Consider the following 24923-nt stretch of genomic DNA (forward strand, 5'->3'; position numbering starts at 1 on the left):
GTCCAATGGATGGGTTCTATGACAGCCTTCCTGCCCGGCAGACTGGGTAAAAACTTTGGCCACACCCTTCCTTTGGGCGTGACCCCAGTTTTGACTTAGGCGAGAACTTTGTTGGAATTGATACGGTAGCTCCTTATCCTATACCTGCCTAGACCTAATACCTGGGTGGGCTTGGACTCTACATCATCCTGCTGAGAAAAGGCGTTCAGGTAAGACAACGCCCCTTCTCCAGCAGGATGGCTGTAGAGTCCAATGGATGGGACATACCAAAGCCCTCATGTCCCCCTGGGAGGGAATGTCTAGGCCACTGAATCCTGAGCAGACACGACTTGCTGTAGCACTCTTCTACCAAATGCAGCCTCTGCTGCGGCAAAGGAGTCTAAACAGTAATGCCGAATGAAAACAGAAGGTGAAGACCAAGTTGCGGCCTTGCAAATCTCTTCCACCGACGCTTGTGTCAACCACGCCGCAGATGTAGCTGCGCTTCGTGTTGAATGGGCAGTCACGTGTGTGGGCACTGGGAGTGCCTGCGAGACGTAGGCTTGGGCTATACAGGCTCTGATCCACCTACCTATGGTAGAAGATGACACCTTCTTTCCCATATTTGATGGCTGAAAAGAAACAAATAATGCTTCCATCTTGCGGAAGGACGATGTGCGTTTCACGTAGAAACACAGCGCTCTACGCATGTCCAGCTTGTGCCATCTATGCTCTAGCCTATGTCTGGGTTTTGGGCAGAAATCAGGAAGGGTCAGTTCCTGAGATCTGTGGAAGATGCTGTTTACCTTTGGAATGAAAGCCGGATCTGGTCTAAGAACGATCTTATCCTTGAAGAAGGTACAAAGATCCTTCCTCGCTGACAGTGCCGCTAGTTCTGAAATTCTCCTTGCTGAAGTAATTGCCACAAGAAAGGCTACCTTCAACGATAGGTGGTGAAGAGAACATGAGTCAAGAGGCTCAAAGGGTGCTGATGTCAAGGCTTGAAGAACTGTAGGCAAGTTCCAAGACGGGTACCTGTGTATAACAGGAGGTTTAGTGTTGGCCGCCCCCTTTAAAAAAGCGCTAATCGCTGGATGTTGCGCTAGGGAGGTTAAGTTGTCCCAGGAAAGTACAGTTGAGAGGGCCGATACCTGTCTGCGAATAGTGTTGACTGATAGGCCTTTATTAAGACCCTCCAAGAGATAATCTAGGATATTGGGAATAGATACTGCGGTTGGATCTAGGTGAAGAGGGACGCACCACCTGCAAAAACCTTTCCATGTAGCATCGTAAATCCTGTTTGTGGAAGATCTTCTTGATGCTTGTATGATTGATATCACCCCTGCAGAGTAGGATTGCTTGGCTAAACTTTGCCGCTCAAATGCCAAACGGCTAGTTGTAGCCACTGGGGATCTGGGTGCAAAAACTTGCCCTGACTGAGACTTACTCTGTCCGGGGGAATCCTCCATGGGGGTGATATTGAAAGATCCACGAGGTCGGCAAACCACGGGCGCCGTGGCCAATGTGGGGCAATGAAGATTACCTCTGCGCCTTCCAGGATCAACTTGCGTATGGTTGCCGGTATTAAGGGCAGCGGTGGAAAGGCGTACAGGAGTTGTGCCGGCCACCGACACCTGAGAGCATCTGTTCCTTCCGATCCCGGAGTTGGGAATCTGGAGAAGAACCTGGGGATTTGTGTGTTCTGTGGAGTGGCAAATAGGTCCAGATGTGTCTGTCCGAACCTCCGGGAGATCTCCTCGAACAGAGCCGTGTCCAGTCGCCATTCCGACTGGTCCACCTTGGCTCTGCTCAGGAAGTCTGCCTGGAGATTCGTCTCCCCTGAGATGTGTTCCGCTCTGATGGAACTCACGTTGGTTTCTGCCCACCGAGCCAGAGCTAATGCCTCCTTCATTCGTTCCGCTGATCGCGTTCCCCCCTCCTTGTTGACATGTGCCTTGGCTGCTACGTTGTCTGTTAGTACGAGAACGTGTCTTCTTGTTACTAGGTAGGAGAAGTGACGTAGAGCCAGGTGAATGGCCCGAAGCTCTAGCCAATTGATGCTGTGTGAGAGATCCTTCTGATCCCACTGGCCCTGTGCTATCTGGGTTCCCAGGTGGGCTCCCCATCCGAATAGGCTCGCGTCTGTCGTGAGCGTAACCCTGTTCGGCTCCCTGAATATGCTCCCCTTGAGTATCATGGGAGATATCCACCATTTCAGTGATCTCCTCACCTGTACTGGTACCAAGACCTTCCTGTTGGAGGTACTGAGGTTCCTCCTCTGGTAGGGTAGAAGGAACCACTGCAACTCCCTCGAGTGGAGCCTTGCCCATGGAACAATGCCCATGCAAGATATCATCTTTCCCAGGAGTTTCGAGAGCTGTATCAAGGGCACTCTCCTGATTCTCTGAATTTGGTGAACTAGCTTGGAGATGCTGGTCTGCCGCTCCTGGGAAAGGTATACCTTGCACTGCGACAAGTCTATAACTGCGCCTAGGTGTTGCAGTTTCCTTGAGGGAGTGAGATGGCTCTTGTCTATATTGACCGAGAATCCGTGGCCTTGTAGGGTTCGGATTGTGGTCTGGAGGTCTACCTTTGCTTGCTCCTGCGAGCTGGACTGAATCAAGATGTCGTCCAGATAAAACTGTACGGTACCGGCATCAGCCTGAGATGGGCCGCTATTACAGCTAGGATCTTGGTAAATACCCTTGGGGCTGAGGATAGCCCGAAGGGTAGGGCCCTGTATTGGTAATGCCGGCCCGCGTAGGTAAATCTGAGGAATTTCCGGTATCTGGGATGAATGGGGATATGCAGGTACGCCTCCGTGAGATCTATTGAGGACAGGAGGTCGCCCTTCCTGACGCTGGCTAGGATGGATTTCAAGGACTGCATCTTGAACCTCCTGTAATTTACGTAATAATTCAGGTCCTTTAGGTCCAATATTGCTCTCCACCCTCCGGATGTCTTTGGGATCACAAAGAGGATGGAATAAAATCCTCTTCCTTCCTCTCCTTTTGGTACCCTCTCTATGGCCTGAATTGACAGGAGGTGAGCTATGGCCGAAGTTACCAACCTTGCCTTGTGTGCCTTTCTGGAGATGGGACATCTGATGAACCGGTTTGATGGGGGAGAACAAAAGTCTAAGGTCAGGCCATGCCTGATCGTCTCCAAGACCCAGGCGTCGGTAGTGGTCTGCTCCCAGACCTCGATGAAATTCCCTAACCGACCTCCTATAGGAGTGTCCTGTCTGGCGTCACTTGGCGCATTTAAAGGATCGACCTCCCGATCCTCTAAAGGGACGCCTGGACTGGAACTGGCCTCTGGCTCCCATGTTTTGGCGATCCTGGGGACGATCCTGCCTTGAGTAGAAGGATCGTGAGCCTCTAGGCCAGTCCCAGGACTGCCCTGACCGAAAGGGCTGTCTCCAGTCCCAGGGGTTGCTTGGGCGGAAACCTTGTCTCCGGAACTCCTGAGTGCCTCTTCTGTCTAATTTCTTTGATGGGTGTACTAGGATTTTTCTCTTATCTCTGCTTTCGCTTACATGTGGATCCAGGATGGATCCAAATAATAATGACCCACTGTAATTGGACAACGAGAGACGCCACTTGGCCTTCAGATCTGTCTTCCAATTTTTGAGCCACAGTAGTCTACGAGAAGCCACTGTGGCCGCAATGGATCTTGCCGCATACTTGGTTGCATGCAGTGAAGCGTCAGCCATAAATTGAGAGGCCGCCAGAATCTTGGCCAAAGTTTGGTGCGCTCTGACCTGATCTGGAGATATAGTGTTTTGCAGCTCCCGCAGCCACATGATGCAGGCCCTGGCGAAGAAGGACGATGATGTTGCTGCCTTGGCCGCCCAGGCTGCGGCCATGTGGGAACGACGGAGGGAATGCTCAAATTTCTTTTCCTCTGGTTTCAAGGCCTCAGCCATGTCTCCTGGAATCGCAGAGGTAGAAAATAATGAGATCAGAGGACTATCTACTGTAGGGACCTCTAGCGTACCCGAAAAGGAAGGAGAGACATTGAATAGCTTCCTTTCTACGCTATTGGGTGCAGGTGGACTTGCGAGGGAAACCCATTGTTCCTCTACCGTGGTGCGGAAGACCTCCGGACAGGGAATGTATTTGTCCTGTGGGACTTTTTTGGCAAAGAGAGGATTCGCCTCCTTGCTTGTGGAAGGCTTCTCCTCCTGGACTGAGGTCAAATTGACCGTAGAGACTGCCTTTATCAGAAGTGATTTGAGAAGCGCTGGATCAAAGAGGCCAGAGCTCATCGCCTGCTCAGGTGCGGTCCCCTCATCCTCCGAAAGGGGCATGTCTGTCATGTCTAGATCTAATGAGTCTCCCTCTCCTATCTGAGAGGAAGTCTCAGAAATGTTAGTAGGCGGAGCCCTATTTCGTCCCTTATGGGGTGTATGAAAAGCCACTTGGCCCTTAGAAGCCATAAACTGGGAGAAAGCATTCTGCATGAATGCCTGAAATTGGGCCAACCATATGTCCTCCTGAGCTCTGTCACTGGACGTAGCTACAGTGGGAGTATGATCTGGTGTAGATGCTGGTGAAGAGGAGTTGGAGGAATCCAACTGTTCGGTTTCCCCGGGAGGAGACCAAGTTTTGAGAACTTCCTGGGCAGTTGGTTCTGCCGTGGGGCCCACCAATGGGAGAGGGGAAACCATGTTCGTCACATTGGAGTTGGCCTTCTGGACCCTGGCAAATTGTCTTTCTAGAGCCAAATGTCTCCTCGAGGCCTCTCGCTCAGCTGTTTTGGATGGTCCCTTTTGGTTAAGGTGCTTTGTTTTAGCTTTCTTCTTCCCCCCCCCACCTCAGATTCAGAGGATCTGCGTTTTTGTTGTTGTTGTGGGGGGGACAATTGGGGGACCTGCATAGCTGAATACGAGACATTGTCTGCCATTGTGCCAGGTACCCCGAGTAGGCAATACCTGGAGTGGGGGAATAAGGTACGCAGATCAGTTGCAGATAATTGGGGACTAGAGCCCTCTTCTGCACAGAAAACAATGGCCGGACAGACAGGTTCCTTTAGAAGGAGGACCCTGTAGGGCAGTGACTAAAGGTCACAACAGGAACAGTTAGATAGAATTTATTCCTCCTCACCTCTTTCACCAAGGTCAATGGACAGGGTCCCAGACCTAATAGAAGTACAATTGTAAAATTGGTAATGTTTTCCCCAAGCTGTGGCTGTGAAAACAGACCACGGTTAGTAATGAGTAGTTCGCTCTTTCCTCCCTTCCCTTTGTATTCAATAGATTGAAGGTATTAGTGGTCAGGCAATTACTACCAAATTATCTCTTCTGTAAGGCAAAGAAAAAACTCCGGATTAACTATACCCGCCAAAATGGCGACTGAGAAGAAGCCACGCCTCCCAACAGTAAGCTGAGGATGGAGCCACGAGGCTCAATATGGCGGATCCTAACTGTTGAGGCAATTCACTTAGAAGGCCCAGAGAGAGGAAAACTTGCGCCAGCACCCCCCCCCCCGGGTCCCCACGGGTATTGTAGGAGACTGGGAGGTCCCTGTATCCGAGAAGGGAGAGGTCTGCGCCTATTACTCTAGCCTCCCTGGAGCGCCGATAGAAGAAATCGGCTAAGCGGCCCCTATCGGGCTTCAAAGGCCTGCGCCTTTCCGCTGATGGGGCGAGCGGCGCAGCGGCTCTGTCGGCCGCTCGGGCTGCGGTTCCTCGCGCCGGTCAGCTGGTTTGCGCACCGGAGCCCCGGCGAGCGCTCGTGAGTAAAGCGGCTCGATTCCCCTAGATAGAGGCCCTAGACCCTGGGGATACTCTCACCACTCCGTCGATCGTCCGGGAAATGGAGATCTGGTAACCGCTCGGAGCCCCGAGCCAGTAGATTAGATTGACTCTCTGCTTGTTGCCAAATTAGAGAATCGAGGGAAAGGGAAAGAATCTGCTTTTTTGAATGAATTTCTCAGGAGCTAATTCTCGCACTGCCAACGGGCTTCGAGACTGAGTCAAAACTGGGGTCACGCCCAAAGGAAGGGTGTGGCCAAAGTTTTTACCCAGTCTGCCGGGCAGGAAGGCTGTCATAGAACCCATCCATTGGACTCTACAGCCATCCTGCTGGAGATGTACTTGTTTGGGGGAAAGTTTGTGAGGAGTTTTCAGTGCCTCTAGGTTTTTGTGATCAGTCCATATTTCAAAAGGCACCTTGCTCCCTTACAGGTAGTGCCGCCAGGTTAACAGAGCCCAACGAATAGGAAAAGCTTCTTTCTCCCAAACTGCCTACCTCCTCTTGCAATCAGTGATTTTTTTTGATGTGTAGCGTAGGGTTGCAAGACCCCCATATTATTCTTTTGCAAAAGTACTGCTCCAACTGCTACATCGCTAGCATCAGATTGAATCACAAACGGTTCCCCCAGACGGGTGCTTTAAACTCAGCTCGGCCACAAAAAGTCTTTTTAAATTCTCAAAAGCAGTTTGACAGCTCATAGTCCACGTTAGCGGTTGGCCCGATCATGGCTTTCCCCCATCTTTCCCCATTTTTAATAAGTCTGTTAGAGGTAAAGCAATTTCAGCAAAAGAAGGAATGAATTGATAGAAGTTTGAAGCTGCTTTCGAGTCATTGGGGGTTGCCATTATGGCTTTCACTTTTCCAGGATCCATCTCTATACCCTTACTGGAGATCCGGTAGCCCAAATAATCTAGTCGGGTTTGGTAGAATTCACACTTTGATAATTTAACATATAGTTTAGCATCTAGTAGTTTCTTTAGTACTTCTCACACTAAATTCACATGGTCAGTCATATTCTTGCTATAGATTAAGATGTCATCAAGATACACCCAAACCCCTTTGTACTATAGATGGTCATGTAGCACCTGGTTAATCAGCTGCATGAAAACAGCTGGAGCTCCTTGTAGTCCAAATGGCATAACTTTGAATTGATAGCTGCCCATTGGACAGTTAAAAACAATTTTCCATTCATCTCCTTTTATCCTTATTCAGTAGTATGTTTCTTAGGTGTAATTTGATGAAGATACGACCCTGTGCTGAAAGGGTTAGTAGGTCCTTCAGGAGGGAAGGGTGTACTTATTCTCCACACTCACAGCATTTAACCCGTTTTAATCCACGCAGAGCCTCAGCAGCCCATGCTTTTTTTCCTTGAATAACACCGGGGTCCCCACCTGGGATTTAGCTGGCTCAATGAAGCCTCTGTCAACACTGCTAACATCGGATGTTTTACTTTGACAACAGTTAGAGATGCAACCATTTTTTTCTTATGTTTTACTTTTACTCTTAGAGTTAGATGATGCTGGGGGGTGAGGATTGTGCATGAGAGTTTAGATAGATATAATACTGGACTTAGTGTGTGAACCAAGGTTAATGAAATAAGAGATGATAAGAATTAGTGGGTTGGAAAAATGGAGGGAGAGCCTGCATTTCAAACTAATTGGAGAATGTGATTTTTGGCTGTTAATTGGAAGAGAGAATTGTGCTTTGATACTATGGGCTCAGGGGAGGGGAATCTAGTTTTTGGTTTTGACTGTATTAGTGCCGATTCCATGCTACTCAAATAAAGAATAAGCCAAAAACTCCAACTTTTTCCTAACTATCTAGGGGTCCTGAGCCCCAGTTGCTGTCCCTAGAATTGAGGGATAAGCTGATAAAGATTTGGGGAAGATCTCAGCATGGAGAAAGAGAGAACCCTTGAAACCAGCACCCCGGCAGCAGCTGCTACCCCAGTGAGGGGAGCGACAGCCAGCGCACCAGTGGAAAAAGAGCTTTTTCAGGCCTCCCAGCTGGGGCAAAGCCCAAGCTGCGAGGACAGCTGATCTGGTCATTGGAATAGGCCCAGCCCAGCGGAGACTCCAGACGCCTTGAGACGGCCTTGCCACCCTCAAGTGCTTCAAAGGCAGACGAAGTTGAGCTACCACAAAGGGATTCCCGCATGTCGCGTTCCCCAGACTGGTGGAGAACTACAAAATTGTCTGCCGCTAAGGACTCAGGTGAGTGAAAGTACCTGTCTGCAGCTCATAGTCAGTTAGTGGAGAAGTTGGTGGAAAGATTCGAGGAGCTAGAGATGAGAAGTGTAGAGCAACCTGTTCTCCATACGCCAGCGATCAGGAGGATGATGAGGCAACCACCAACTCCTACCAAAGGGATCCCCCAGCCCCTCCTTTGCAGATCAGGCAGCCTTCCTCTCCTCAAAGCCCCCTACCAGGGCCTCCAGCCCTGCAGGGAGGGACAGCTCCAGTCGTCCCTTCCAAAGCCCAGATTGCCGTCAATAAGATAAGAGCTCAGGCCGTCGCTGGGACAGCCAATCCCCAGACCAACGTGCTTATCTACCACCCAGCCCGGGCCCCATACAGGAGTGAGGGAAACCACAGCCCCCACAGATGGGAGGTGAGCAGTCTCTGCTGGTGCAACAGCAGGGGGGTCGCAGCCCCTGAGTATGCAGCAGCTGATGGAGGCCTTGCAACAACCTGGCGTGATACAGATACCAGGAGACTAACAATCGGTGGGAGGATAGCAGCAGCAGCAGGGGGGTGGTCGCCATTCCCGAAAACCCCCAACTGCTGTGGCTGCTGAAAGTCCCAGGCCACCTGCAGGCCCAACGATCAAATGTTTCTGATGCGGACAGCAGGGACATCAAGCAGCAAACTGCCCAGTCCCCTGCCTCCAACAGCAGAGTAGAACAGGACCAGCAGCGAGAAAGAGACCACCCCAGCAGCCAATGAGAGAGTAATCCAACCGGATCACATAGGAACCTGTTGCCCAAGTCACGTCCCCCACGCAGGAGAATGCCAGGACTCAGGCTGGACCCGCCGCTGCTCTACCCATTTATGATAGTGACAATGGTGAGTTGAACGTCCCACCTTTTTTTCTACCTGCCAAACTCATAATCCCTAAGACGGGGGCACAGGTAGATTTAAAAGTGCTAGTCTATTCTGGAAGCTCCAGTGCGTCATTAGCTTGCCATTTGCCATGAAATTTGGCATACGAGCAAAGCTGCTCTCCAAACCCATGAGGTTTGAGCAAGCTGATGTCTCCCTGATGGGAGGGACTTTAGTCACGCAATTAACTGAGCCCCTATGCTTAGAAATAGGTGAACACTGGGAGTTTATTCACTTCCTGGTGACTCCAAAAATGACTGAGGCTGTGATCCTAGGATTAGCATGGTTGGACAAATGGAAGCCATTTATCTAGTGGGAGAAGGGAATGAGAACTGTGAGCTACCTATAGGGCCCAAGCCTCCCATTGATTCAAGTTTCACAGGAAACTTTAGCCCACCCAATGAGTGAGTGCATATTGCTGCCTCACCACCACCAGGCAAGCCACTTATCCCCAGCGAGTACCGGGATCTAGTGGAGGCATTTAGTGAGAATGTGATGCCCTGCATCCCCACTGACCCAATGATTGCTGCATCGAACTATTGCTGGGAGCCAAACTCCCAAGACCAAGTATGTACGCCATATCCCCCCTCTATATGGAGGAGATGCAGCGATATGTGGACAAAAACCTAGCGAGGCGATTCATTGAACGGGCCAAGTCTGCTATGGGAGCCTCTGTGTTGTTTAAAGAAAAAAATATCTGCGATTATAAAGTCTCAACACGGTGAGTGTGGAAAATAAATACCCCCTCCCCCTCCTGAAGGACTTACTAATCCACCTGCCTAAGGGGAGTGTCTTCACTAAATTAGATCTGAGAGAAGCATATTACTGGGTGAAGATAAGGGAGATAAGTGGAAGACTGCTTTCAACTGTCCCATGGGGAGCTATCAATTCAAAGTCATGCCATTTGGACTATAGGGGGCCCCAGTCGTATTCATGCAGCTGATTAATGAAGTCCTACATGACCACTTATACAAAGGGGTTTTGGTGTATCTTGATGACATCCTGATATACAGCACAAATATGACTGATCATGTAAAACTAGTGAGAAGTGTTAAAGAAACTATAAATGCCAAGCTCTACATCAAACTGTCAAAATGTGAGTTTCATCAGACCCAGTTAGATTATCTTGGCTATAGAATTTCCAACGAAGGCATTGAAATGGACCCGACCAAAGTGAAAGCCGTAATTGAATGGCAGCCCCTAAAGACTTGCAAACAGCTCCAGAGTTTCCTAGGTTTCGCTAACTTCTACCGTCAATTCATCCCCTCCTTTGCCGAAATTGCACTACCCCTTACAGAATTACTCAAAACAGGGAAAGGGCAAGGAAGCCACGACCAGGCCAACCATTAGCATGAGCTGTCAAACCGCTTTTGAGAATTTAAAAAGACTATTTGCTGTTGAACCGGTCCTAAAGCACCCCTGCCCAAGGGAGCCCTTTCTAATTTAAGCCGACGCCAGCAACGTGGCCGTCAGAGCTGTACTATTGCAAAAGAACCAAAGTGGGACCTTACAACCCTGTTAAACTGGGGGCACTACCTAGAAGGGAGCAAAGTGCCTTTTGAAGTATGGACTGATTACAAAAATCTAGAAGCACTGAAAACTCCCTGCAAATTGTCCCCGAAACAAGTGTGATGGGCACAGTACTTTAACCGTTTTAACTTCACTCTAAAGTACATACCGGGAGGGAAAAACCTCCTAGCTGACGCTCTATCCAGACTGCCCCAGTACAAAAGCCAATGTGAGGAGGTTAATGAGGCAATTATCTCCACTCCACAAACTGCTGCTCAAATCACACCTCGAAGAGCCCCTAATCCTGATTACCCTGGGGCAAAGAAAATAAAACAAGAGCTCCTCACCGACCAATGGTTCAAAGACAATCAAATCTCCCTAACTTGCAGGGATGGTTTGACTTGAAAGGGAGGAAAGTTATACTTGCCAGAAATCCTCCGTCTTAACGCTCTCCAAAATGGCCATAACATAAAACAGGCGGGACACTTTGGATATTTAAAAACTCTACATCTTATCCGCCAGCAATTCTGGTGGCCGGGATTAAAACAGGACATAGAAAATTATGTCCGGAGTTGTACTGTATGTGCCACCATGAAAAGAATTCCAGGGAAACCCCCTGGGTTATTGCAACTAGTGGCAGACCCTTCTCAACTATGGGAAGAAATTACTACAGATTTTATAGTAGACCTACCTGAAAGTAGAGGAAATATAGTCACCTGGATTGTGGTAGAGCTGTTTTCAAATCAGGCTCACTTCATCACCTGCAAAGGACTCTCATCTGCCCAACGACTGACTAAATTGTTCTTGAAAAATATCTACCGGCTTCATGCCGCCCCTCAAAGAATAATTTCGGGGATGCAGTTTACAGCTACGTTTTGGAGGAGCTTTCTTAGATTAATCGGATCATCACAAGGTCTGTCATCTGCTTTTCGTCCATCTACTAATGGAGCTGTGGAATCCGCTAACAAAATGGTGTAGCAATATCTTAGATGCTATGTTTCCTACCAACAGACCAACTGGACCGACCTCCTCCCTTTCGCAGAGGTGGCTTACAATAACTCTGTTCACGCCTTTCAGAATAGCCACAGGCACCCTCTGCTTCTCAGACACTTGATCAATGGGTGAGGGGGTGGGAAGAAGTTTGGAAAACACGAAAACTGCTTTAAAAAAGACTTACAAGACTTACACAAAGCAGGCAGATAAAAAAAAGAGCTCCTCAAAGAACATTCCAATTTGGGGAAAAGGTTTATCTGTCAACTAAATATTTATGCCTCAAATTACCCAGTAAGAAATTAGGACCAAAATTCTTGGGGCCTTTCCCCATTGTAAAGATCATTAACCCGCTCACCGTAGAATTAAAAATTAAAAACTTTTAGGGAGAGTTCATCCTGTCTTCCATTGCAGCTTGCTGAAACCTTTTCAGGGTTCCACTTTAAGACCTCCACCTAAGAAAGCGCCCAGACCCCTCGTGGTGGCAGGTCAGACCCACTATGAAGTAAAGTGTATTCTTGATTCTAGAATTTTTAAAGGGAAATTGCAGTACTTAGTACAATGGAAGGGATATTCGCTGTCTGAAGCCACTTGGGTGAAGTCTAGCAATGTGAAAACTGACAGACTCATTAAAAGGTTCTATAGGAGAAGGAAATGGCAAACCACTCCAGTATCTTTGCCATGAAAACCCCATGGACAGTACTAAAAGGCAAAAAGATATGACGCTGGAATATGAGCCCCTCAGGTCGGAAGGTGTCCAATATGCTACTGGGGAAGAGCAGAGGGCTAGTACTAGTAGCGCCAGAAAGAATGAAGCGACTGGGCCAAAGCCGAAAGGACACTCAGCTGTGGATATATCTGGTGGTGAAAGGAAAGTCCGATGCTGTAAAGATTTTTTCTCCATAGGAACCTGGAATGTAAGATCCATGAATCAAGGCAAGCTAGACGTAGTCAAAAAAGAGATGACAAGACTGAACATCGACATCTTAGGAATCAGCGAACTAAAATGGACAGGAATGGGTGAATTTAACTCAGATGACCATCAGGTATACTACTGTGGGCAAGAATCCCTCAGAAGAAATGGAGTAGCCTTCATAGTCAATAAAAGAATAGGAAAAGCAATACTGGGATACAATCCACAAAATGACAGAATGATCTCAATTCGAATCCAAGGCAAACCATTCAATATCACAATAGTCCAAATCTATGCCCCAACCACTGGTGCTGAAGAGGATGAAATTGACCAGTTTTATGAAGCCCTACAGCACCTTATAGAATTAACACCAAAAAATGATGTCCTTATCATCATGGGGGATTGGAATGCTAAGGTAGGAAGCCAAAAGATAACCGGAATAACAGGCAAGTTTGGCCTTGGAGTACAAAACGAAGCAGGGCACAGGCTGAATAGAATTTTGTCAAGAGAATACGATGGTCATAACAAACACTCTTTTCCAACAACCCAAGAGACGGCTCTACACATGGACATCACCAGACGGTCAACATAGAAATCAGATTGACTATGTGCTCTGCAGCCAAAGATGGAGAAGCTCTATACAGTCAGTAAAAACAAGACCAGGAGCTGACTGTGGCTCAGATCATGAGCTTCTCGTTGCAAAATTTAGGCTTAAATTGAAAAAAGTAGGGAAAAGCACTAGGCCACTCAGGTATGAACTAAATCATATTCCTGATGAATATACAGTAGAGGTGACAAATAGATTTAAGGAATTAGATCTGATAGACAGAGTGCCTGAAGAACTATGGATGGAAGTTCGCAACATTGTACAAGAGGTAGCAACTAAAACCATCCCAAAGAAAAAGAAATGCAAGAAAGCAAAATGGCTGTCTGAGGAAGCTTTGCAAATAGCTGAGGAAAGAAGGGAAGCGAAAGGCAAGGAGAAAGAGAAAGATACACCCAATGAATGCAGCATTCCAGAGAGTAGCTAGAAGAGATAAGAATGCCTTCTTAAATGAAGAGTGCAAAGAAATAGAAGAAAACAACAGAATAGGGAGGACCAGAGATCTCTTCAAGAAAATTGGAGATATGAAGGGAACGTTTCATGCAAAGATGGGCATGATAAAGGACCAAAATGGCAGAGACCTAACAGAGGCAGAAGAGATTAAGAAGAGATGGCAAAACTACACAGAAGAACTATACAAGAATGAGCTTAACATCCCAGATAACCACAATGAGATGGTCACTGACCTCGAACCAGACATCCTAGAATGTGAAGTGAAATGGGCCTTAGAAAATCTGAGCAACAACAAAGCTAGTGGAGGTGACAGTATTCCAGCTGAGCTATTCAAAATCTTAAAAGACGATGCAGTAAAATTGCTACACTCAATTTGGCAGCAAATTTGGAAAACTCAACAGTGGCCACAGGATTGGAAAAGGTCAGTTTACATTCCAATTCCAAAGAAAGGCAATGCCAAAGAATGTTCGAACTATCGCACCATTGCACTCATTTCACATGCTAGTAAAGTTATGCTTAAAATCCTACAAGCTAGACTCCAGCAGTATGTGGATCGAGAACGACCAGAAGTACAGGCAGGATTTTGAAGAGGCAGAGGAACTAGAGATCAAATTGCCAACATACGCTGGATCATGGAGAAAGCTAGGGAGTTCCATAAAAACATCTATTTCTGCTTCATTGACTATGCAAAAGCCTTTGATTGTGTGGATCACAACAAATTGTGGCAAGTTCTTAAAGAGATGGGAGTACCAGACCATCCCATTTGTCTCTTGAGAAACCTATATGCGGGTCAAGAAGCAACAGTGAGAACCGGACATGGAACCACTGATTGGTTCAAAATTGGAAAAGGAGTCCGGCAAGGCTGTATACTGTCGCCCTGCCTATTTAACTTATATGCAGAGCACATCATGAGAAAGGCAGAGCTAGATGAATCAAAAGTTGGAATTAAGATTGCCGGGAGAAATATCAACAACCTAAGATATGCAGATGATACCACTCTAATGGCAGAAAGTGAAGAGGAACTAAAGAGCCTCTTGATGCGGGTGAAGAAGGAGAGTGCAAAAGTTGGCTTGAAACTCAACATTAAGAAAACCAAAATCATGGCATCCGGCCCTCTCAATTCCTGGCAAATAGATGGGGAAGAAATGGAGGTAGTGACAGATTTTATTTTTCTGGGCTCCAAGATCACCTCAGATGGGGACTGCAGCCAAGAAATTAAAAGACGCTTGCTCTTGGGGAGGAAAGCTATGGCAAATCTAGACAGCATACTAAAAAGCAGAGACATCACCCTGCCAACAAAAGTGCGTATAGTCCAGGCCATGGTTTTCCCAGTTGCAATGTATGGCTGTGAAAGTTGGACCATAAGAAAGGCTGAGCGCAAAAGAATTGAGGCCTTTGAACTATGGTGCTGGAGAAGACTCCTGCGAGTCCCTTGGACTGCAAGGCGTTCAAACCGGTCAGTCCTAGAAGAGATCAACCCCGACTGCTCTTTAGAAGGCCAGATCCTGAAGTTGAAACTCAAATACTTTGGCCACCTAATGAGAAGGAAGGACTCACTGGAGAAGGGCCTAATGCTGGGAAAGATTGAGGGCAATAGAAGAAGGGGACGACAGAGAATGAGATGGCTGGATGGAGTCACTGAAGCAGTAGGTGTGAACTTAAATGGACTCCAGAAGATGGTAGAGGACAGGAAGACCTGGAGGAACGTTGTCCATGGGGTCGCGATGGGTCGGATATGACTTAGCAATTAACAACAACAACATAGGAAACATCCTAATAAACCAAGAGGCAATCCCTGACATTTTCTTTTGTTTATATTACAGGATCTGTCCTTTTTGTAAGGGGGGCTGGATGTCAACGCTGCTAACATCGGATGTTTTGCTTTGACAACAGTTAGAGATGAAATCATTTTCTTCTTTTGTTTTACTTTTAGAGTTAGATGATGCTGGGGGGAGGATTGTGCATGAGAGTTTAGACAGACATAATAATACTGGACTTAGTGTATGCATCAAGATTAATGAAATAAGAAATAATAAGAATTGGCGGGCTGGAAAAATGGAGGAAGAGCCTGCATTTCAAACTAATTGGAGAATGTGATTTATGACAGTTAGTTGGAGGAGGGAATTGTGCTTTGATACAATGGGCTCGGGGGAGGGGAATCTAGTTTTTGGCTTCGACTGTATTAGTGCCAATGCTATGCTACTCAAATAAAGAATCTTTAAGGTAAGCAATGCCTCGAAGTTCTTTGAAGAGTTCCATCTGTCGGAACCATGACAGTCTCTGGCTAGGTTTTTATTCACATACTGCTGCAGCTTCTCCATCTTGAGGGAAGACATAGCATACATTTTTGGTTTAGGCAGCTTGGCTCCTGGTAATATTTCTTTTTTTTATAACAAGTTTTATTGTTTTTTTCTTTTTACAAACAAGCTTAAGAAACAACGTGATGACAGGGTAATCAATTATCCAAGAGCAAAATCATACATATATAGTTCAAATTAAATCATTAAAAAGCTCCCTCTCTATTCCCTCAAATATTATATTCAAATTAATATATTTCAATACAGTTAAGTCAATCAAAGCAATCATCAATAACAGTTCATCTGTATAAATCCAAATCCTGTATTAAGTTTTACTATTTCCAATTACCATATTCCTTTTCGCTACTATAAAAATGTTATTAACATTTCAGATGTCTCTACGTTCCCTTTTTCCTTGACATAGTCAGTAATCATTTATTAATATCATTTCTTCTTTTTTCAAAAATCCCTCTTATTCTTCTCCCATTACAAAATAACTATCCTTTCTAACAACAAAAATATTATTCCAAAAATACATTTCTACTCTATTTTTTTAAATCTATAATCTATCAATCAATCAATATCTATATCAAACTCCTTTAACCCCCACCCAAAGTTGCTATATCTACAACAAACATATTAGTACACAAACAAGCATCTTCTTACTAAATTCAAATATTTAATTAATCTTTATTCAACCTAACGTCTTATAAAAGTATAAATTTAAAATCCAAATAAGATCAAAAAAACCAAAATCCTGTACTCAGCTCTGTCCGCTTTTTAAAGAAAACTCACCAGATCACTTCAATCACGGAGGTGGTTGCAGCGGCTTGTTTTGTCCCTAAAGACAAAAACAGCTGGGAAGCGGAGACAATCCAAACTCCGTGGGAGCACTCTTTTCACTCCCCAAAAGAAAACCATAAGAGGCTCTACCACTATTCGGATGATGCTCTTCTCCCTCCCTTTGCCCGGGAGGGAGATTTTGAACCGCAGAACAGCTGATGTCTGCTGTTCATAGCAGTTCTAACACTTTCCCAGGAGGACGGCTACAAAGTAGCCGCCATTGCGCGCGCAGATCCACCGGAAGTCCCACACTCTTAAATCTTATTCTAGCTTTCTTTTTATGCCAAGTAGGTTTCTATAACGGAGTCTCTATATCAACATAAGTCTCTTTTTGTGCCTTGTGCCAAATGATAATTTGGGTCAAGAAAGAGCATCCCCTTCTCTGTTTTGGAGACCTGACTCCTTTGTAGATAGTCCCTTGTTGTTTTAAAGATTCAAGTCTCGACATTTGGATCTGTTGAGTAGAACACTCAATTATATCCAATTTTGTGATTAGTAGTTGATTATCCAAGTTATCATAGTTCTCAATTAATTGTATTTGTGTATCTGTTTGTTGGTTTTAAGATTGTGAGTGATTTTTATTACAGTCATTTTTTGTTCATCAGAAATCTCTTTAGATTGTGTATAAAATGAAGTAGAATCTTCTTTAATGTTGATTGGTTCCGCTTCTATTGTTTTTTGGTCTGTAGAATGCTCAGATAAAGTCTGGAGGTCATTTTGTAGGCTCAAGGTAGAATTTCTGCTTTTTATTTCTGTAGTATTCTCTTTTATTTGCAAACATATTTGCTCAATGGCTTCATAATTTTTTTCCAATATAAGTTTGCACTTGAATTGTGAATAGGGTTTCTCTATTTCAATAGTAATTAGAAACAGTCCTGTTATCTTTTAGTGGAGGCTATATTTAAGAAACATTTAGCCACTCTTTTTGTTTTTTTTCTTTTGTTAAAAGGGAAAGTAAAATGGCGATCAGTAGGCTTTTTGGTGTTTTTTTTTCTTTTTTCGACTGGAATGGAATGGAATGGATTTGATTATTTATAATGATGTTGGGTTTGGATTTTAGGAGGATTACTTTCCCTTTCTGTTTAACTTTTTTTATTTCCTGAAGGATTTTTCTTTGTTTTTTGTACTTTTTTTTTTAAAAAAAAAGGAACGGACTTTTTTTATTTAACTATTATTATTTTTTCCCTTCTTTTCTTTTCCCTCTTATTGGATTTTATTTGGACTTTTTTGGACTTTTATTTGGACTTTAGTTTGAAAGGCTGATTTTTATTTTTCCCTCCCCTTTTTTTTCTTTATGGGTAATTTTTAAGAAGGAGTAAAGATATTTTAAGATGGCTCCAAAGCGTCCAGTAATTTCCACAGCTCCTAAGGTGGTTTCTTCTTCGGTGACATCATCAGTGCAACAATCTAAATTAACAGCTTCACCCTCTCCTTTGGCACAGTTATTAACGGTATAGGAGTTGCAAGACATAATGGGAAATGCTATATCTCAAATCAGGGGAGAAGTGAAAGAGATTTTAGCGGAAAATAATAGGATTCTGAGGCAAGATATAGTCTTGGCTTTAAAAGGAGTTGCCTCTGTTCTTGAAAAGTTGAACTTTCGTGTAGAAGAGGTAGTAGAGAAAGTGGAGCTGCTGGAGGGAAAATTTGAAGGTATGGAAAAAGAGATGGAAAATTCTCAAGATGAGATTCTTATGCTTCAATACAGAGAGATGGAATATGCCTTGAGAATCAGAGGCCTGAGGGAGTCTTTGCAAGGAGATCTGAGAGAGATGGTTGCAAATGACTTTGCTGTGATTCTGAATAGAGAAAAAGAGGAAATATTTAGTGCAATTGAAAAAACATTTAGAGTTAACTCTGTGGTGGCAAAGCAAAGAAATCTGGTGTCCTCAGTAGACTGTAAAATCTCTTCCCAGACACCAAAAATGGTGTTAACAAGATCAAAAAAAAAAATTCTTCATGTAGACCAAATCCAATAGTAGGTTCAATAACAGAAGTTTTTTCAAAACCCCAAAGTAGATGAAAAAGTAAGAAATAGTCAATTAAAGTTGATTTTCAGTCCATTTAAGCTTCTTTTCCCACACTCACAAACGCCACTTTCTTAAAGCAGGGAAATAGTTCCAGAAATGCTTTTTACAGGAAGCAAAAAAGAAAAGAGGACTAAGAAAGGAGAAAAAAAGTCTCACCCAGATCAACCACGGTGGTTCTTGCACTTAGATGTTCTTCTGACTTCTTGTTACAGCAGCAAAGTGATCGGCCATTTTACTGGCCGATCTTTCCTCTGTCGGCCCTAAGGAACATTTCTCGGACTGCGGAAGGAGCTGCTGCCCTTCCATAGTTCCCAAGCGCCTCCTCAACGGTAGTCACCCCTGCAGGGCGACTTTTCGACCCGATTAAGGGTCTACCGGCAGAGGGAAAACAGCCGGCGAAGAGAGCAGTCTCTCTGCGTGGCTGTAAACACTGCGATCTGGAACCGGAAGTGTCTCCTGGTAATATTTCAATGGCACAGTCATTTGGCCGGTGAGGAGGTAGGATTTCACATTCCTTCTCACTAAATCCTTCTGCTAAATCTCTGTATTCTCTGGGGATGCGTGGCTCTCCTGGTAGGGGAATGGTGACTACTTTCACTGTTTCAGCCGATGACTAGGTTCTCCAACATGAGAATGGATAATCCACAGATTGGTTTCCTGAAGTCCCTTCTACCCAATAGACTAAGTCTGAAAGTTAGCCACGCCTCTTGCCGGGCCATGCTATCCCAGTTCCAACTTAGTCTTACACACCCAGCAAGATGCGTTGGTTCCTCTCAGCTAGTCAGGTTGTATTTTCCCTGTATTTCTATCCGTGTATTATCCTTCCTCTTCTGTAGCAGTTTGTTTGATTATTTCCCTTTACAAGCCTCAGTGTAATCTTCCATTTTTTGCCCTTTCCTTCCCTCCACCGCCTTGTCTCCTTGGCTGCTCAGACCACGAGGCTTGTTGGGGCTAACAGCCAGCCCAGCAGCGGCGCTGCTGATTGTACCAGCTAATCGGCGGAGCTCCGTGGAGGCCCCAAACAGGGCAGGTTGGCTGGTCTTCGATCCGATGATCTCTGCAGTCAGCAGATCGCTGCGCTGCTGGCGGCCGCCATTTTAGCTGACTAGTTCGAAGGAGCTGCTTAGGCAGTGGGAAGTGCCTTTTCTCCTGCCTTTATTCTTAGGGACTTTGGACTGTTTCTCCTTGAGAAAGGGGGCTGAAGTGGGAATTTACCAGACGTTCAATTATAAAACACCAGCAAATTTGTCCTGCCCCAGTCTTCTCCTCTCCAGGCCTCTCCTCGTCCTCGGAGCCGCCATTTTGAATGACCTGGGGCTTGTTACAGAGCCATCAGCATTCCTCCCCAGAGTTCTCTCAGTACGGGGGGGGTGTCAGTGGAGTGATTCTCTCATTCTCTTCTTTATAGTAGTTTCTCTGGACATTCTCTTCACACATGGGCGGCAGCCATTTGGTGTAGTCCCAATCAGTGTCCCACCTCACACGTGGTCAGCTGCCATTTTGTGTGGCTCTATCCTGCTTACTGGTGCCCTGTTACTTCTGCAATTTGGATCCAGGCACATCCACTTCATTTTGCCTCAGGCAAATCCACTTGACATTGCTTCTGGCAATATACTGTGGCACCTGGGATTTTTGGACTGTTTTTCCTTGAGAGCCTTATATTACAATGGCTGCTTCACCTATTGCTGGCCCCCTACTATACTGTGATTCACAGTTACCCTCTCGGGAGCTTACACTGGTTTTACCAGTATTGGATATTTTTACTTCAGGCCCCAGCTCCCTTGCCAGGAGCCCATACTGGTCTTACCAGTTACAGCGGTTGTCACATTGGGCCTTAGCTCCTATTCTTATTGAGACCCATTTTCAGACTTGTGCTGCAGGGTCTCCAACGTGATGGCAGAAGACAAACAGCCCTAGATTGTCTTGGCACCTACCAGCCCCCTAAATAAAAGGAGGCGCAAATCTTTCAAATCTTCAGCAGGAAAGCTGAAGGCAAAAGCAAAGGCTCTCTCTGGCAAAGCTCTGTCCAAGGCAGCAGAAATGGAGGCTGCCAGGAGACATCCGGCCTTAGAGGCAAATTTCTAAAGCCCAAAAAGTGACTCCCAAGAGAAATTAATCCAACCGCTACCTCCGAGAGCTCTCTATTCGGGCCTCAAATAACAACTACGGCTCAAGTTCACAAACCTTTGTCCCCGGATGCCATGTCCCAACAGAGGTCCATCAGCCCTATGGTCCTAAATCCTAACTGGCTGCCCCCCCACCTGATCCTCAACCAGGACCCTCAGCCACATTCACTCCCACTACTGCTGGCCTCCGGCCTGAGGCTTCTGAAGCTCTTGGACCGGATCAACTACAGTCTATGCTTACTCAGGTTTTGGAAAGTATTGCCTCACTACAGAGACCCCAATCTTCGGCCTCTTCTCATCGCCATTCTGAACACCAGGATTACGCCTACTCCATTGCCTCTGATCAATCTTCTCATGGTACAGACTCATATTCTGATGTTGAGGAACCATGGGAGCCGCCCTTGTCAGAAGATGAGGATTCACATCAGGATCCCTCTCCCTTCATAGGTCTATTTGATCCCACCCTATTCAAATCTATTCTGTCCAAGGCCACAGGTGCGTCCCAGATTGCGCCCGAGCAAGAACCACAACCCGCCATTCCACCAGCCAGTCACCGAATCCATTGTTTTCTGAACCCACGGTGACTCAACGGCACATACCGTGCCCTCCCTTCTTTGTTAATACAGTAAAGAAACAATGGGCAAACCTTGGTGTCTCTCCTGCTCCAGGGACCTCTGATAAAAAAACTCTTCAATGTTGCTCCATCCTTAACCAACCTTCTGGAGATTCCAACCATGGACACATCCTTGACTCCCATTTTCTCCCCTTCCACCATTCCTGGGGATATGGCGGAAGCATTAAAAGCAGATAACAGAAAGTCTGCCCAGGCATCCAGCTGGGCAGTGAAGTCCTCCACGTCAGCTTCCTTCTTTTCAAGGTCTTCCATCATTTGGCTTCGAGAGCTTCAGGCCATGATTCCGCAAGATCAGGTGCGCACCCATCAGACATTGGGTAAGTTGTTGTCGATGGCTGAATACACAGCCGATGTCACACTACATGCTGCCAGATTTTCGGCTAGGGCAATCGCCGCTAATGTTTCTACTCGACGGTTGTTATGGCTGAAACAATGGCAGGTGGATTTAAAATCCAAATGGCGCTTGGCCACCGCTCCTTATTCCGGTGGTCAACTGTTTGGAGAAGCTCTCGAGCCTTATTTGGTGGAAAACAAGGATAAGAAGAAGGTGTTAGTCCACCAAGCCAGGTGGGTGGACCGGAAATCTACTCCATTTTATTGCAAACATGCTTTTCGCAGCACTCCCAACCAGGAATGGTCCCAACCAACACACTACTTCCCTCCCAGATCAGACCATCAATCAGACCGCTTTGGTCCCAAACTCAGGCAACAACCTCAGTCTAAGCGGCCCTTTTGAGGCACGGGGAGGCCGTCCCTTTAGGAGGAATAAGTGATCCAGGGAGGGACCCCCTATAGGTGGCAGGCTTTCCCTGTTTTCCCATAGTTGGGAAAGCATTACCACCGACGTTTGGGTTCTGTCCATTGTAGCAAACAGCCTGGCTCTGGAATTCCTCTCCAGGCAGGCAGATTGGTTCATTCAGTGTCTGACCCCCTCAAACCCATCCAAAAGAATCCAAAAGCCATTTCTCATCTTATAGACATAAATGTCGTGACTCTATGCCAGCCTGTGTTCCCAACAGCTGAGTCTGGGGAATCTGAGGAGGAGGTGGAGGAGGCATTTGAAGGGCCATCAGGGTCAGAGGGAGGCTCTGATGAATTACAAGACTCATGGTTTGATGAAGAGCCTGGGCCCTCCAGTCATGTTCCTGATGAAGCTCAGCTGTGTGGGAAGAATGAGTCAAACTTGGAAGACTCATACTTGATGGAATGATGATTGATGCTCGTAGACGCCGGCAATTAGCGAGAGCAGATCAGCAGCAGTCAATACGACAACTCCAGGGGAGGAGGAGAAGGCACTGAGAGGCAACGCTTTGGGACTGCTGTATAAAAAGGGAAAGTGTGGGCAGTGCTGGTTGCTGAAGGCAACCGTTGCAAAGTACTTCATGGGATCATGTTCTGTTAGTATTGCCGGTGACTACTTTTCTGTTTGCATCGTGTTTCGTGTGGACAATTTCCTCCATTTGGATTGTGTTTTGCTGCTTTTGTTTCTGGACTATTTGGCAGGTTGGTTACCCATATTAAAAGGGGTTTGTTTTGTTTTGAGTCTCCAGCCTATTTTCTCAACAGGGGTTTGGTTCTTGTGCCTTTATCAAGGACGGCTATAGGCTGGGATAGAACAATAAAGGCCATGGAGCCAGTCCCATCCGATCAGAGGGGACAAGGGTTTTATTCGATACTCTTTGTAGTACCGAAGGCCTCAGGAGGATGGAGGGCCATTCTCGATCTGAAAAGGTTAAATTCTTACCTGGTTTACAAAAGATTCAAGATGCAAACTTTGCAGTCCATTTTGGCCAGTATAAGGAGGAACAACCTCCTGACATCGATCGACCTCACAAAGGCGTACCTGCACATTCCAATTCTTCCGCAACATCGCAGATTTCTCAGATTCTGTTACAGATCCTGTCACTATCAATACAGAATGCTTCCGTTTGGCCTGTCATCTGCTCTGAGGGTATTCACAAAGATTCTGTCGGTTCTAGCCGCCTACCTGAGACTGATCCCCATTCGGATTCAGTGCTGCCTGGACGACATCCTTATTCAATCGGTGTCAGTTCAGGCAGTGTGATCAGATGTAGCCCTTACCATCAAGGTGCTCCAGAACCACGAGTTTTCTGTGAATTTCTTCAAGAGCCAGTTGGTTCCATCCATGTGGCTTCTTCATCTGGGAACAGTGATAGATACAACATGGTGTATGGTCTACCTGTCACCGGATCGACAGGTCAGTATCTGGGCCCTGGTATGTCAGGTACAACACACTAGGGTTGTTCCTCTCATTACTCTCTCCCATCTCTTAGGCAAGATGATCTCTTGCATTTCCATAGTAATTTGGGCCAGACTACATTCAAGGACCCTGCAATGGTTCCTCCTTCCCTTTCAAAGGTGAAAGCTCACCTCCTCCAACAGGCCAGTGAGTGTGACACCTCTAGTATCGAAGTTGCTCCAATGGTGGACTTCTCAGGCTGTAGCCAGGGGTTCCAGGTTCAAGGAACCATCACGGATAGTTCTCATTACTGACACCAGTCTTTTTGGCTGGGGAGCTCACCTCCAGTCCCAGCTGGCTCAGGGTCGCTAGTCCAGAGAGGACTTGGAGCACAATATAAACTGGCTAGAGCTCAGAGCCATTCACCTGGCATTGCGTCATTTCAGTCACGGTGAGGGGTCGGCATGTTCTTATCTTGACGGACAACATAGCGGCCAAAGCTCACGTGAACCATCGGGGTCGCTTATGACGGAGGCCAGACTGCTATGCTCTTGGGCAGAGATCAATCTCTCCTCTATCAAGGCGGATCACTTTTTGGGGGCGATAAACGAACAGGCGGATGCCCTTAGCAGGGCGACAGTAGACCACTCTGAGTGGCGTCTGGACCCAGCGCTATTCGTGGAGATAACAAGCAGGTTCGGTCAGCCAGCTCTGGATCTATTCGCTTCAGCAGCGAATTCGCAACTACCAAGATTCTTCTCCCGTTTTCCATCACTGGGGGCGGAGGGAGTGGACACCCTGTGCATTCCGTGGCCTCAGGCCCTGCTGTACGCCTTTCCCTCTCTGCCTCTCATGCCCATGGTTGTCCGCATGATCCTGCGGGAGAAGGCAGAGGTCATTTTCATATCTCCATATTGGCTGAGGTGCCCGTGGTTGCGGACCTCATGAGTCTGTCTTGACACCATGGAGGATACCTCCGGACCGCATAGTGCTCAGGGAGCGCTTCAATACCCCGAGCCTCAATGGCTCCAGCTAACCATATGGCACTTGAGCGGGGACATCTGATTCAGGAAGCTTACCCTACGAGGGTTATCAATATGATCCAGGCTTCAAGATGTCCGTCGACCAATAGGATTTATGACTCCACTTGGAGGAACTTCTTTACTTGGGCCTCCAAACTTCATATCGATATGTCATCACTCACTGTGCCACGGATTTTGGAGTATCTTTTGGAAGGGATTGACATGGGTCTCTCTCCAAGTACCATCAAGAGACAGGTGGCGGCCCTCTCCACGGTGCTCTCATGTGATGACTCTTCCTCTCTAGCTCATCACCCAATGATCCATTCCTTCATTAATGGGGTGGTCAACACTAATCCTACTATTCATAGGTATCCCTCCTGGGATCTTTCGTACATGCTTCAGGCCCTTACTGGGTCGCCATTTGAGTCCCTTAAAACTTGTGACCTGAGTCTTTTGTCCATGAA

The 24923-nt window shown here is 46.4% G+C and overlaps 1 protein-coding gene across 2 annotated transcripts in view; it reads left to right on the forward strand.

Annotated features, from left to right (window-relative positions):
* RAMP1 (receptor activity modifying protein 1) overlaps positions 1 to 24923 on the forward strand; it is an 82897-nt gene that overhangs the window by 45595 nt on the left and 12379 nt on the right. Inside the window, exon 2 of one of the 2 annotated variants that reach the window (XM_039341946.1) lies at positions 7562 to 7950. The exons of the other annotated variant lie outside the window; for it this stretch is intronic. Coding sequence (XP_039197880.1) covers positions 7893 to 7950 — 58 coding nt within the window. The 5' untranslated portion in view covers positions 7562 to 7892. The remainder of the gene's footprint in view (positions 1 to 7561; positions 7951 to 24923) is intronic. 2 annotated transcript variants of the gene reach the window in all.

The sequence above is a fragment of the Crotalus tigris genome, unplaced genomic scaffold, assembly GCF_016545835.1.
Source record: "Crotalus tigris isolate CLP2741 ecotype Arizona unplaced genomic scaffold, ASM1654583v1 scf7180000017774.6281472, whole genome shotgun sequence".
Classification (NCBI taxonomy): domain Eukaryota; kingdom Metazoa; phylum Chordata; class Lepidosauria; order Squamata; family Viperidae; genus Crotalus; species Crotalus tigris.